The sequence below is a fragment of the Anopheles gambiae genome, chromosome 2 (assembly GCF_943734735.2).
Source record: "Anopheles gambiae chromosome 2, idAnoGambNW_F1_1, whole genome shotgun sequence".
NCBI lineage: Eukaryota > Metazoa > Arthropoda > Insecta > Diptera > Culicidae > Anopheles > Anopheles gambiae.
This window is the reverse complement of record NC_064601.1, coordinates 21,602,700-21,616,209: the sequence shown is the minus strand read 5'-3', so window position 1 is coordinate 21,616,209 and position 13,510 is coordinate 21,602,700. Positions and strand designations below refer to the sequence as shown.

The following is a 13,510-nucleotide window of genomic DNA, read 5'->3' as shown; positions in this document are numbered from 1 at the left end:
ACACGCATAAAGCAACCCAACCGTGAAATGAATGTTTATTTGTTCGAGCCACCCTGGGCTGTGCATCCTTGGGAATTGTCCGGTGTAACCAGGGTCCCGGTTTTGCGCTTAGGCAAAGAAGGAAAAGTACCACCGAGTCGCACTAAGATGCACTAAAACGGTGCTAGCGGAAGGCAATTTGGCGCGCTGCCTTTGAGAGTCCATCACGGGGTGCTTGACCACCGGCCGCTGCCGGTGTGCTGTGCTGTTGGTGATCGACCCTGACCACGGCGCAAAGGCGAGCACTGTTCGCTGACCTCGCGGCAAACATCGTCACTTTAACTTCGAAAGTCCGGCCGGATAATTGTTCCGGAGCGCTCGCGCGCTCGCGCGATCGTTATTATGTTGTTAGTGGTAACACTTTGCATGATTTCTCTCGCCGCGGGATGCGCTGGACTGGCAGCATTACGCACCGAGCCATCTTCAATCTCCAAAGGCCATTTTCCCGGTGCGGTGCGGGGTTGATGTGAGTGCCGGGATGTTTACCGCCGCTGCTGGTTATCGATTTGTACACACTTTCAAATGGTTATGGTGCCCGTGCTCGAGCATCTATGCGGGGATCTATGACCTGATGATCGTGTACACACACACATCGAGATGATCGCCCATCGTAATGCAGCGGACCAAATTTTCTTCTTTCGAGCCCAAATAAAAGCGGAGATGGCGCCCCCTCGCTCCGCGTGTATGTTAGTGTAATAATAATTTGCCGCCCGCTCAAGCCCGCTCACTAGGGCCTCTGTTACCCGCCCCAAGCTGGAATCGGCACAATCTATGTCTCGAGCTCACCTCCTTTCTCTGGTGGCTGGTGGCGGGAAGAGGGTGCGGATAGATGGGAAGCAGCAAACATCTTGATGAAGATGGAGAGGCATTATTTTGGGCGAGCTGCGATGAGAAGTAGCATTATTTCCGCAGGCTTACGGCTGTCAATCTGCACAATCACCAAATGCCCGGCCGTCCCTAGCGGGGCCCACGATCGTCCACACGGACGGAAATTAGTCCACACGAATCAACGCCAATGACGGGAAATTTCCGCCCTGGCAAAACGGTAGTAAAAGGCCATTCTCTTGATCTCTCTCTTGCTCTCGCTCGCTCGCTCGCTCGCATCTCGTCAGTGGCTTTATCGCTCCTGCACCTATCTACGACAGGTTGGGTACGGCGAGGGCTCCTCCCGCCCGGTTCCCAAGCATTCTTCTCGGGCAGCAAAACTGCCGCTACAATTGCACACACGCCTGGGAACTGCAATGGACCATCTCGAGATCACCGGGAAGGATCGCTCCGATCGCTTAAGATTGTGGCTTCATCGCGCCACTCCAATCGTTCGAGCAGGGGTACGGTGAGCACTCGCCACGCAACTTGCTCTCGGGCATGTAAAGCAGCGCGACCAAACCCCCGACCAAACGGTATAATTATCGCGTTAAGCACATTGGCATGGCCTGCTGCCCAAACAGTCAGCCGTGCTGTGCACTACCACCACTACTTGCGGCGAATCAATTAGCCCCGTGTTATGCTTATGTTGGCGCCCGATCGTAGAACATTAGCGCGAAACGATTAGCGCCACCATCGCCTTGCAGGGGGAAGCGATCGGACTGGGAGCGCTCGTGTTGGGCAGCTGTATCTGTGGCAAAAAAAACACGCAGTACCCTATAGGGTACTTAAACTATTGCCTTGTTAGCTTGTGTTAATTTATTGACATTAGCTCCGTTTTTCCTTAACTGCAGTCGGTTGATTAATGAATATGCTGCCGTGCTCCCGAAAATTTAACGCCAACGATATGGCCGAGGCGAAGAGCACACAATTTTTTTTGTGAGGATGGTAATCGGATTATTAGAAGCAGCCCACGGCCGGTGGAAATTGGGGTGACCCTTCTCCCACGTTGAAAGGAAGGGTGACGTGAGAGGGAAGGGTGGAGGACAATTATACAATTCAACTGCAGGAACATCCCCCCAGGAATGGCATGATTTCATTGTACCCCGGTAATAATGACCTGTGGAAGCGTTCGTGACCCAAATCGCCCTCACGTCTCTCTCTCACTCTGGGGCGAAAAAAACAGAGCATCGTTTGGGGAGAATGCTATTTCCCTGCTGTTGTTGTGATTTATTTTTTATTTCGATGTTTTGAACCAAGATGGGAATCGAATTAGGCTGGACCAGATCATAATTTTTTTAAAGAGGGAAGGAAAAGAGAGCGGAGTGGTACTTGATTTGATCGACTACAGCAGATCGAGAAGGGAAGATACTTTCCACAGCTGCCCTTCGGAAATTGTGTGTGTGTGTGTGTGTGTGTGTGTGTGTGTGTGTGAAAGGCAAAGTCACCAATTAATTCAAGCGTCATAGACTTTTATTCAGGGAAACTAGCTTTGGGATGCTTGAAGCACAGCCAGTTTTATTAAAATCCCAAAATAATTGGAACAATTTAATGGTTTCAGCTAAAATATGTCAAACAGTAGATGACGCATTTTTTAATACATGTTCAATACATCTTATTCATACAATAATTTCAAAGTACATAAATGAATTATTTGTAATGTTTTACACGTACCAGCTCTCATCGATTTCAATAACGTCCATTTCGAACGAACATCGATTTGGTGAAGAAAGCGACGAAACACCCATTCCAGTACACAACTAGTGCTGTATAAACACACGAGGGCGGCTGAAATAGGCAGGGCGGCCGAAGCTAACGGGCCGCCCCGTTCAGCCGCGGTTTGTTATGACATTTGCAACAGTCCGTGAAGAAAACGTACACGCACTTTCAACGCTTTTTGCGTGCAATTTTAAACTCCACCAGGTAAATAGCAAAAACCCATTACCGTTTAAAAGGGACAACTGCAGCTTAACAGGCACAGTGCAGTATTGGCCAGCATTTCCGACAGGTGCACAACAAACCAGCCTCCCGTACCCGAGTCCAGGTTGATTTCCCGGGTTGACTGACTTTACGCATGTTCTCGCAACTGTCGTCACCGTCATCGACGTACGTGCGGGTCCATTTCGGACGGACTTTGGATTTGGAGATAAACACACCGAATCAGCTGCCCAAAGCCCGTGGAGTGGTGTGATTAGCAGCACACGGCCGCTCGTCAAGTACCGTGCACCCCGCAGACCCCGAGAAGGTAAGCGTTCTTCCACCCTCTTCCACTGTTGACTGTCCTGGGGCATTGGGGAGGGTGGTTACGTCCCGTCGCGAAGGGATTAACGGGAAGCGTGTGATACCGTTCGCGAGCTGTGGCTGGAACATGCGCGTAGTTCTACTAATTAAATTTAACCTCTGTGTTGTGTGTGTGTGTGTATTGGTGTGTGCTGCGTGGATATGATACGCTCTAATCGCGAACGATTATTGCGCTAGACTTCGGCTTCGCAACAATGACCAACCAATACGTGACGCGGTTCCATGTAAGTAGCAAAAGCTCTGTTATGGTTCGTTTTGATCGGTTTCCCGCACGCAAATTGCACACACGCCCGTCCTCGTGAAAATGATGGAGAGGAGAGTAATGAGAGCTGTCGCAACCAATAACCGGCACCGCTTGCCTGTGTGTTTTGCTTTTAGTCGTCCGAAGCGAAGGAAAGCCCGCGCCGATTGCCCGCCTGGCTCGACTGTCACCGGAAGCCCGTTTCGATGATCTTACGGCTGTACGCCACGCTGATCTTCTGCTGGGATGTGCTGATCATCTTGGTGCAGTTCTTTCTCACCTTGCTGCAGTCGCTGTTCCACCAGATCCGGGCACCGAAGGCCAAATGTCTCACCGGGGAAGTGGCAGCCGTAAGTAATGAGGAGCCGATAAAAGTATGGAGCAGCCATTTGATTCGTTTGTGTGTTTCCCTCTCAGGTTGTCGGTAGCGGTCGGGGTGTCGGATACGATCTGGCCCTACAGCTGGCGGCGTTAGGCGTGAAGGTGGCCTGCATCGACGTGAACGCAACGGACAACGAGCTGTTGGTGAAGAAAATACAGTCGTCGGGCGGTGTGGCCAGCGCGTTCGAATGTGACGTTACGAGCAAGGTGGAGGTCGGCCGTACGGTGGCCGCGATCGAGGGCAGCCTCGGCCCGATCAGCATGCTGTTTCACAGCTGCAACGTGCCGAGCGCACGTAGCCTTGTCACCGAAGCGCCACCGATCGAAACCACACTGAATGTTGGCGTAGTATCACACTTTTTGGTAGGCATTAACTGTTCACCCATTCGTTTGGGTGAGAGGATCGTGACACGTTTCACTAACTGCGATTAATTTTTCTCTACCCTTGACGACAGCTGCTGGAAGCGATACTGCCCAAAATGAAGAAAATGGCCCACGGGCACATCGTCTTCCTGACCTCGGTGGCCGGCGTCAGTGGGCTGAAGCACCAGATGCCACTGGCCGTGTCCCAGTTCGCCGTCCAGGGTCTGTACGAGTCCACGCTGGAGGAGCTGCGCATCGAAAAGCGGCAGCACACGATCCACACAACGCTCGTCCACATCTACCCGTTCATCATCACCGACCACTGCCTGAACGACATTCGGCTGCGCATTTCGTCCGCGTTCGGGCGCATCCGGTCGGACGAGGCCGCCCAGCGTATTATAGCGGGCGTGCGGCGCAACGAGCTAGAGATTAGCATACCGAAATATTTGCTCTTCGTGAGCCATCTGCTGCGGCTGCTGCCCCGCCGGGCGTCGCTGCTGCTGCGCGAGCTGATCGATACGGGGGTGGATTTGTGAGCGGGGGGGGGGGGAGGGGGCGAACGAACCGGGAAGGGAGGGACGAGGACAGTGCGCCAGAACACCAAATCAGTGTCGACGATCGTGACGATCGGTTCGGCGCAATCGAGAGAAAGAGAGATAGGATTAATGTTGTTTTTTTTTTGCTATTACGTTTTATAATCGTTTAGTTGTTTATTTTTCCCTTTCAAAAGATACTCCAACAAGTACACGATGTGAGTGTGTTTGTGTGTGTGTGCACACGATGTTATAAAATGCAAAACACCAAAAGATAATACATTCGAACGTATAAAACAATCAGCTTAGCCCCGTTATTCCACATTCTCGTTTGCAACTCTTTACACTGATTCGGTGCTTGTTCGCTTTTGTAACCTCTCTCTCTCTCTCTCCAGCCTCGATGGCACAATTCGAGCAAGATGGCAAACGGCTACACGGAAAGAAAATACTGTGCGTCGGGCTGTGCAACATCGACATCATACAGGTGTGTGATGCGTACCCGGCGGAAGATTCCGATCAGCGGTGTCAATCGAGCCGATGGCAGCGTGGTGGCAACGCATCCAACAACTGTACCGTGCTGGCCAACCTTGGTGCACGCTGTGAGCTGCTCGCCTCCTTCAGCGATGCCAAAATGTTCCACTTTGCGCTGGATGATTTGCGCGAGCGTAAGATCGCGCACGATCATTGCGTGTACCATCGCGGTGCGCAGGTACCGCTGTCCACGGTTTGGCTGAGTTTGGCCACCGGTAGCCGGACGATCGTGCATAGCAATCCGGACCTACCGGAGCTTACCTTTGAGGATTTTCAGCGCATCAATCTACAGGACTATGCATGGATTCATTTCGAAGTATGTTTGTGGTATTTCTCTATTGGGGGGTTTTATCTGATACTAATTAATGTACTGGTCCAACCCCTAGGGAAGACGCAACACATCGACAATAGTGCAGATGATACGCTCCATCGTGGAGTGGAACGAACGGCCAGAAAACCAATCCTGCAAGGTGAAAATCTCCGTCGAACTGGAAAAACCACGCCACTCCAATCTTGACCTGCTCGTGGACGGTGTGGACGTCGTGTTTGTGGGCAAAGACTTTGCCCGCTTTCTGGGGCACGACAGCGCCAGGGAGGCTATTGCTGGGCTGAAACAATTGCACCCCGGATCGTACATCATCATCTGTCCGTGGGGCGAACGCGACACGGTAGCGATCGACCGGCAGGACCGCTGGTTTACCCAGCCGACCTACCCGCCGGAAGTAATACGCGATAGTCTCGGTGCAGGCGATACCTTTGTCGCCGGTTGTATTTTAAAGCTGGCGGAGGAAGAGCCACCGGGCTCACTGTCGGTGGTGCTGGAGTTTGCGTCGCGTGTTGCCGGCCAAAAGCTGGCCATTTTCGGGTTTGATGGAATAAAGCGAGACTAGACGACACTTTCTTTTCACACAGTTTTTTTTTTTGACTGGTTTTGACTGTTGTTTACTGTCTTGTTTCTATTCGAAAAAAGGTATTCGAAGCATGACGCTCCCCACCCCACCCAACGGCTCATGCGATCGGGGAATGGCGATCATCATTTTCACACGGTATTGCCACACAGCATGGCAATGAATCATGGTATCATGGTGCACGGCACACGGCAAACTGGTTCGCGTATGTAATGTATAAGCCCCCGCGTGTGCCCAGCGGGTTTGTAGAAAATGAGCAAACAATATACGTAAGAGGAGGAGGCGGAGGAGGGCGGGCGGTGGAGGTCGTTTCCTGATCAATGGAACCTCCCTGACTGTCCCCTGCACTCCGCGTAGGAAAACGGAACATCATGTTGTGCTACATTTATACACTAAATAACGCACGAATGCTAATTCCTTACTCTGGCAGGAGTACACACGCTACTACTTCCTTTTCCGCATCACACGTACATCGTCTCCTAACACTCTGGAACTTCCTTATACACACAACACACACGCGCGTATGTGCAAGTTTGCGCGAATTATTTTCCCTGTACCGCGTCGTGGAAAGAAAGTGATTCCTTATCGTTTGCGGCTTAAATTTTCTACTCTTATTCCTTTCTCTTCGGTTTTTCACGGCGTGTGTGTGTGTTGTGTGTTTCCTAAAGAACAGGTAGATTAAATAGTTTCTGCTACACGTTTGTAAGGGAACAGTGTGTCAGTGGCCAGAAAGGGGGGGATAGGAAAATAGGGAAAAACTGTTAGTATTATCGCTAGGATATAGTAATAGCTTTTGTACGGATACAGCGAAAAGGAGAGAAATAAAACGGAAAAACGGCATTTTAAACAGCCACACGTGTAGGTGTATGCGTGTACGCGTGTGTGTGTATATAGTATGTACAATCAATTGGTAAGTGCGCGGCACGCCTGTATTGGCCCTTCTAATCTAACCCCCTTCGTGTGGCTCCCTGTGCACCGAAACGAACTGGAAAGAACCGAGTAAATCTAACCTAAACGTAATGCATCGTGTGTGTATATAAACCCCTGTTTTAAACAGTTCTCTACCCTTTTGCCTTGCGCACGCGACTTGACACACGCTTCACCCTTTCTCTCCCTAAGCCGGCTTCCTGAAAGCCGGCGTCGTACACTTGATAAAACATGCTGCAACGTTCGCAACAAGTAGTGCGCTGCTCCCCTAATCAATCGCCGTAAAGTGATGGGGCGATAGCTTTAAAAAAACACAAATAAAAATAAAACCCCTACCTGCTCCTGCTCCTGATCCCTAAATTGAGTCGAAACTAAGGGTAAGCTTAATAAAAAAACAAAAATTCGTTTTCTTTTAACGGCTTATATTCCTACCTTCGGGAGGAGAAGTTCTTACTCGTATTCACTGACTCAGTTTGGGTAAAATAACTGTACCTACAAACAAACGTTTCGGCTGCGGCATAATTTCCTCGACACAAGCGCGGGGCAGGAAACATGATGCATTACTGTGTGTGTTGGCTGTATAGTGTGTACAATACCATTAAGTTGATTGCAAATCATTACATTTACTTCCCGGGGGGGTTGGTTTTTGTGCTACCTATTCTCATCAGTATTTGTTGTATGTTGTGCGCGTTTTAACGCTACCTTTACCGTCGCATCGTTTGCGAGGAAAGGCGCAAGCTCATGTGGCGCGCTGTATAAACGCTAACCAGGGTGGATGAATGGGGGAGAGGGGGTAAGAAGGGGAGGAAATGGGTCGTGGAGGAGAATGTATTCGATATCGGACGATACTTTATGCGCGTCTTCTTATGCAAAATAATGCATTGCTATCGCGACATGTGCTACTAACGCAAAACAGCACGCAGAATACTCCAGTTCTGCGCAGAACTGTCTCTTGTTGGCATGACTACGACAGGCGCTCGCGCGCTCAAACATACACACGCACACAAAAAACACACACACACAGAAACACACAGATATTGCGCTGCTAATCTTCCTGCTGCCGTGCCGTCTCACATACACACAGCTTCCTGCGATTGCCCACATGGTTCTGCGATCGTTATATGCCACTTAACACTACAACCATTTACACTAGAGTGGGTAACATCAGCACAAACGCGGGGCGCCATCTTTTTAACTTATAATTTAGCAAAGTATGTCTCAATATTCACTCGGTGCGACTTAGAGTTTGGTTTTGTTTTTTTGTTTTGCCTTTTGCCTTGCAAGTTTTCATCAGTACTCTTCCGCCATACTGCTAAGCTGCACGCTGTTAAAGTGTTCGTTTTTTTTTTGTCGCGCAGCGCCCTTCGGAGAGCCGTGCTTGCTGCTGCTTGGAGCTGCGAGATTAGTGGTGTACGAAACGCGACAGAAAAGCTGCCATTCGTTGGCTTAGCTCAGCATGTACACGTACATGACGTTCGTGTAGTTGATCAGCATTAGGATCAGCTGCAGATGCACGTAAGTAGAGGTGATGAAAAACAAATGAATTAGCAAAAACCGCAGCAAATCCTGGTGCACGGCCGTCGGGGGAATGGTACAGCTTGCCGGCCAGCTGCCGGTACGGTAAAACTCTTCGAGCAGTTTCTCCTTTTCGTAAAATCGATTGTACAACCACTGGGTGAGGGATTCACTGTCGCGCGGAACCTAGGGGAAGGGATAGAAGGTTGCAAACAAATTATGGTTAGGATGCATAGAAAGCCAGACCGGTTCCGGATCGAAGAAGAGTGGGGTTGCATTTACCTCCGAACTATGGTAAAGTTTGTAGAATAGAAACGTCTGGCAGGGATCCCGCATGCCGTGCACAATGTTGGGTAGATCTAGCGGTACGCCTTGCGGGTACGCGATCGTAATGTCTAGTACGTACTCTAAGCAGCCGCCCGATTGCCCGTTCAGCAATGCGTACGAGGCATCCTTACAGGTATCTGTAAAGAAACCCGAACCGGTCAATGTACCGTTCTCGTTGGGCGGGGGCCAAAAAAATCACCATCACTACTTACCACAGTCATCGTCATCCTTGTTTATTGCTTTGCTACTGATGATAGTGCTGTTGCTGGCCGATTGTTTAACCGCATCCTGCCCGCCACCGACACTGCCACAGCCGACGAGCGATGGGTTCGTGGTGGTGGACGAGGACGAGCACACGTTCATGTCGTTCGGCGCTCCGAGCATATCCATAATGGCCTTCATAGCACCGACACGCGGCAAGGTGACATTATTTAATACTGGTAGATTGTTTTTCTCTGCAAATCTGCAAACGTCAAACACATGGGCACATCATTTTTAGTTGCTATGGAAACAAGACCTACTGCTGTCAGCAGGTCAAAGGAAAGCAGAGCGTACCTTTGACTAACTTCCTTTCGTTTGCGCAGGAAACCACCCTCGGGAAATAGTACCATCCACTTCCGCTTCCGCGGCACGTAGCACTGCCGTATGTGCGATTTCAGTTGCTGTAGCGATTTTTCGCGATTTTTCTTGCCCTGGTGGATGTAATGCAAGAACGATTACGATTCAGTTACGAGACGAGAATCACACAAAAAAAAAACAAACCAACTAAGGACACCTACCGAGGCTATGAAAAAGTCCTGATGCACAAGGCTGACCGCACCGAAGTTGGTATACTTAAAGAGCCGATCCATGATCCACATGATGTTCGGCAGGATGCCCTTCTTGGCGTTGAAGGCCGCCATCAGCAGGGGCACATCGGAGGTGCTCTGATGGTTCGCCAGCACCAGCGTGCGCTTATCGAAGGCGGTCGTTATATCGTCGCCCATCTCCACCACTACCAATGAAGGCGAAAAGTTCAGTTAAGTTCACACACGCACACACGTGCTCGCCCAATCAGCTGACGAGTTGGGATTGTGGCGCGTTAATGACTCACCTTCGTAACCGGCCGTCCAGGACCACATCGACACGTTGGCCAGCAGCCAGTGGAAGAGTATGCCCTCGATGCGGTAGTAGTACGTTTCGTGGATCTTTCTTAGCGGAAGCAGCAAAAACATCCATACGAGATAGGTGGGCACGCAGTAGATGTTGTTGGCGACCACCAGAATCGTCCGCAGCACTGCTCGCGGGTACTTGATGATATTTCTGCAACACACAAAACGCCCCACATGGTCACGTAAGTACGGTGAAACGATCGCACTGGGACTTGACGAAGCACCCACTTACCTTAAGCTATAACACGGCATCGTGACTCCGGGGCCGGCGGTTCCTTCTGTCCGCTGTGTATACACAGTGATTAGGTTCAACAGCACGATGCAATCAGTCAGCGTCTCGCTGCTCCCGCTGCCGGTGCGGAATGTACGTCCACAACAAGGTCTGGATTTTTCTAGCTTGCGCCGTGTCTTATCAATGGCGCTTTAATTCTACGCGATCTACTATGACACCGATGCCGCTCCCGATGTCCCGCCGCGCACTGTACTCTGTAGTGGGTCGTTTCTTTTCACGCGATTAATCTTCTTCACGCTGAACCAACTAATTTACTGTAGCTCCATGCTGCGTTATCCACACGCGCGCGCCAGCGTTCCGTGCTCGGCTGAGCTGATGCGCACCGCGCAATGATAATGATGATAATGATGATGGTGTTGTGGTTAAGCTTTGCATCAGTAGCAGCCAGGTACGGGCGGATGGCCGGTCGGGATTTTGGGCTGCACGTTTGTGGCTTCCAGTTTTCTGCGCCGCTTGCCACTGCTACAATTGCTGTACGGCCGTTTCAGCTCGTCCGCTACCTTAGCACGGGTATGACGACGACGGTTCCATTGAGACGATTTCGAAGCGCTGCAGCAAAAAGCCTCCTCCAGTGAATACATTGATTTATTACGCTTTCCTAAAGGATAGGAGAGAAAAGGAGGGAGAAAGAGGATGTCAAAAACCTCTTTCACAGAACCATCCCACCCCGTGTCGACCGTTATCTTTGATGCGATGATAGACTACAGTACCACAGTGGTTGGTGGCTGGATTACATGAAGCTAGAAAAACGCAAAATAACCCGTCGTACCAAATCCCCCTCGAAAAAAACCACCCTCGACCAAGCCTCCTCGCTATGGCAACGGCAGCAACTGGTGTTCAGCAACATTCATGGCTCGCTTTAACGTTCTCGAAAGTGTACCGATAGCTGTGTAACCCCTCGGCACGATTCCGCGTCAATTCGAATCATCGCACGATAATCCAATGCAGGAAACGATTCCGACCTTGCGGTCTCGGCTCGCGATCGGAAGACCCGGACCAGCAAAAGTCCAAAAGTCATTCGCCAAATTGATAACCGTGGCACGGTAGAGTGGGGAGGGGTGAGAAACGTGGCCATACATAGCGCAGACCCATCCTGTCGCCGAATACGCTGTGCGTCGCATATCAATCACAACATACGGCGCGACACTGAACACAGTTTGGTGTGGTGCAGGAGGTGAATCTGGTGGAGTGGCGAGGTGGTGGAGAGGGGGGGGGGAATCTTGCTTCCCGTACTTCACTCACTGATAAGCAAACCTCACCCCGGCCCCGGGGGTTACCAAGGTGTCGATCTTAGATTAGCACACGGTGAGCAATGGCGGGGCCGTACTGATAAAAATGGAACGGGAACTGCAATGAATCATGCGGACGCCAAAACATACGACCCGACACACTAATGGTCAGTCGCACACACAAACACTAGCACAACACACAAATCGATCAATAACAAACGAGTACACTGGAAGCTGCTGCTGCTGCAATGTGTTCATCAGCATCACTTTACAACCCACTCCTGGTGCGGTTCTCCCCTCTCCCCGCACACGCGTTGACTCAGACGCGCGTCGACCACGCCGCTCCTCTTCTTCGCCCTTTCGGTACCGCGACCGGCGTGAGGTGTTAATTAACCCGCCCGACAAAAAGAACCCTTGCCGACGACGTGTATGGGACACCGCCTCTACATTTCGCACTTCAAATCACACCTCGACACACCTAGGCCCGCCTGAGGGGGCTTCCCCGCGCAAGACACTCCGTTTTAATGTTTATCGATTTTTCCGAGACCCCGTGCACACGTTTCAAGGGGTATCGCGCGCGCGTGTGTGTCGGCCCTCACTTCACAAATGCAACATACGGTTCGGTATCCTTTCTTGTTTGCTGCTTGATGTGCACAGTGCAACTCATTTCCCTTTTTTACCGTCCAGGATTTCACAAATGCACCTACCTCCTTTGATTCATCTCGCAAGCACCGGGATCCGCGGCTTCCAGAGGTTTGCACCCGACTGTACAGCAGTGTGTGTAGTTTCTTTTTTCAACATTCGACTCTGACCTTGGCATCGGCACACACATTGAGCCAGGGCATTGATTAGCTATTTCCTCCTGGCCTTTTGCAACCGTGCCGTGCTTATCCGCTTGAATGGATCAGCTACAGCGAACCGATCACCTTCGCGATCGTCATCGATCGTTTTAAAATGCTTCCAAAACAAGTAAATTTCCTCTGCCGTGCCGTAAAACCGACCGATGTTTTTGCTTCGGGTGCAAGTTTTGCGACTATTTTTCTGTCGTCTTTCTTCTTCTTCTTCTTCGCTCCTTCGCTGTTTTCCGACCGTTGACAGCTGCTAATTCTGGCCGTTAAAAGTTCTGCCCAGCGCGCGCACACTGGGACCGACACAACGTTTCATTGTTTTGCTTGCTAGTTTTTTTCCGACGGCGTGAAACCTACTCTGCTATTAATTTTGTTGTTAAACATACTTTTAAGAATGCAAATACTACTTCAACACGTTTTTACAGCAACCGCCTTTGAATATGCTGCTTAACCGTAGAGTTGGCAACCAGATTTACACACGTAAGTTGGCAACCGGCATACCCGGGTATTCCACACGTTTTGATGCAAAAAATTAACGATTTTCATAGGTAAACAATGCGTTCTATATTTTAATGCTATAAGCAAGTAATGCCGACCATATATTCTCTTCTATTTCATTTATTCATTAAGTTTTTTTCATTTTAATATAAAAATAACGGTCATATTGAAATTTGGAATCGCTTGAATTTGACTCGAAAATAAGCACAATACGAAAAGAGGAAGAAGAGAAACGTCATTCTCCATACAAAATGTATGGAATACCCGGGTATGCTGGTTGCCAACTTACGTAGTAAAGTTAAAAAAAAATCAAAATAAAATACTTACAGGCTGTTTAAAATTACAACTTATGCACCAAAAAATCATAAATTAAAAGTTGGGAGGCTACGGCAAATTTCAGGTCAATAAAAGCAATGAATCAAAAGTTATGGCAGTTTAAAGTTGAAAAAAATACCCGGGTATCCGGTTGCCAACTTAAAGGTTAATCTGCAAAATAAAATTCAAAATGTGCAGTTACGAAAATCCGCGATATCGGAGAACACCGGTGAGGCGAATTCGCCGT

General features: G+C 49.9%; 2 protein-coding genes and 1 long non-coding RNA gene across 7 annotated transcripts; 2 read left to right on the top strand and 1 right to left on the bottom strand.

The window, feature by feature from the left end:
* The first annotated feature begins 2,706 nt into the window (after nucleotides 1-2,706).
* On the top strand, nucleotides 2,707-6,164 carry LOC1273476 (ketohexokinase). Of its 5 annotated transcripts, none has more exons than XM_061648346.1 (6): nucleotides 2,709-2,826; nucleotides 2,890-3,148; nucleotides 3,382-3,428; nucleotides 3,583-3,795; nucleotides 3,863-4,189; nucleotides 4,282-5,022. In XM_061648346.1, the coding sequence occupies exons 3-6, from the start codon at nucleotides 3,399-3,401 to the stop codon at nucleotides 4,723-4,725; spliced, it is 1,014 nt and encodes a 337-aa protein (XP_061504330.1). In that variant the 5' UTR covers nucleotides 2,709-2,826; nucleotides 2,890-3,148; nucleotides 3,382-3,398; the 3' UTR covers nucleotides 4,726-5,022. The 5 variants fall into 5 exon arrangements, with proteins under 5 accessions (XP_563692.3, XP_061504330.1, XP_312454.5 ...); XM_061648347.1 differs by having other exon boundaries at nucleotides 2,735-2,826; nucleotides 2,885-3,148; XM_312454.5 differs by lacking the exon at nucleotides 3,382-3,428.
* On the bottom strand, nucleotides 6,151-12,740 carry LOC1273477 (acyl-CoA:lysophosphatidylglycerol acyltransferase 1). Its single transcript, XM_061648345.1, has 8 exons — nucleotides 12,310-12,740; nucleotides 10,314-10,971; nucleotides 10,024-10,232; nucleotides 9,710-9,924; nucleotides 9,486-9,622; nucleotides 9,143-9,393; nucleotides 8,886-9,067; nucleotides 6,151-8,789 (listed from the first exon to the last, which is right to left on the bottom strand). Exons 2-8 carry the CDS (start codon nucleotides 10,331-10,333, stop codon nucleotides 8,535-8,537), a joined length of 1,269 nt encoding a protein of 422 aa, XP_061504329.1. The 5' UTR covers nucleotides 10,334-10,971; nucleotides 12,310-12,740; the 3' UTR covers nucleotides 6,151-8,534.
* On the top strand, nucleotides 11,822-12,602 carry LOC133391854 (uncharacterized). The gene is made up of 2 exons (XR_009765307.1): nucleotides 11,822-12,220; nucleotides 12,290-12,602. It is a non-coding gene; the product is annotated as an uncharacterized LOC133391854 (long non-coding RNA).
* Nucleotides 12,741-13,510: the final 770 nt, after the last annotated feature.

What these genes read in the sequence shown, in the direction of transcription:
- LOC1273477 (XM_061648345.1), bottom strand. Translation starts at nt 10,333, where the DNA reads ATGCCGTGTTATAGCTTAAG. An exon ending in ATGCCGTGTTATAGCTTAAG is followed by an intron (nt 10,233 to 10,313) that starts GTAAGTGGGTGC and finishes TGTGTGTTGCAG; the next exon opens with AAATATCATCAAGTACCCGC. An exon ending in CTGGACGGCCGGTTACGAAG is followed by an intron (nt 9,925 to 10,023) that starts GTGAGTCATTAA and finishes CTTCATTGGTAG; the next exon opens with TGGTGGAGATGGGCGACGAT.
- LOC1273476 (XM_061648346.1), top strand. Translation starts at nt 3,399, where the DNA reads ATGACCAACCAATACGTGACGCGGTTCCAT. An exon ending in TCACCGGGGAAGTGGCAGCC is followed by an intron (nt 3,796 to 3,862) that starts GTAAGTAATGAG and finishes TTTCCCTCTCAG; the next exon opens with GTTGTCGGTAGCGGTCGGGG. An exon ending in GCGTAGTATCACACTTTTTG is followed by an intron (nt 4,190 to 4,281) that starts GTAGGCATTAAC and finishes CCTTGACGACAG; the next exon opens with CTGCTGGAAGCGATACTGCC.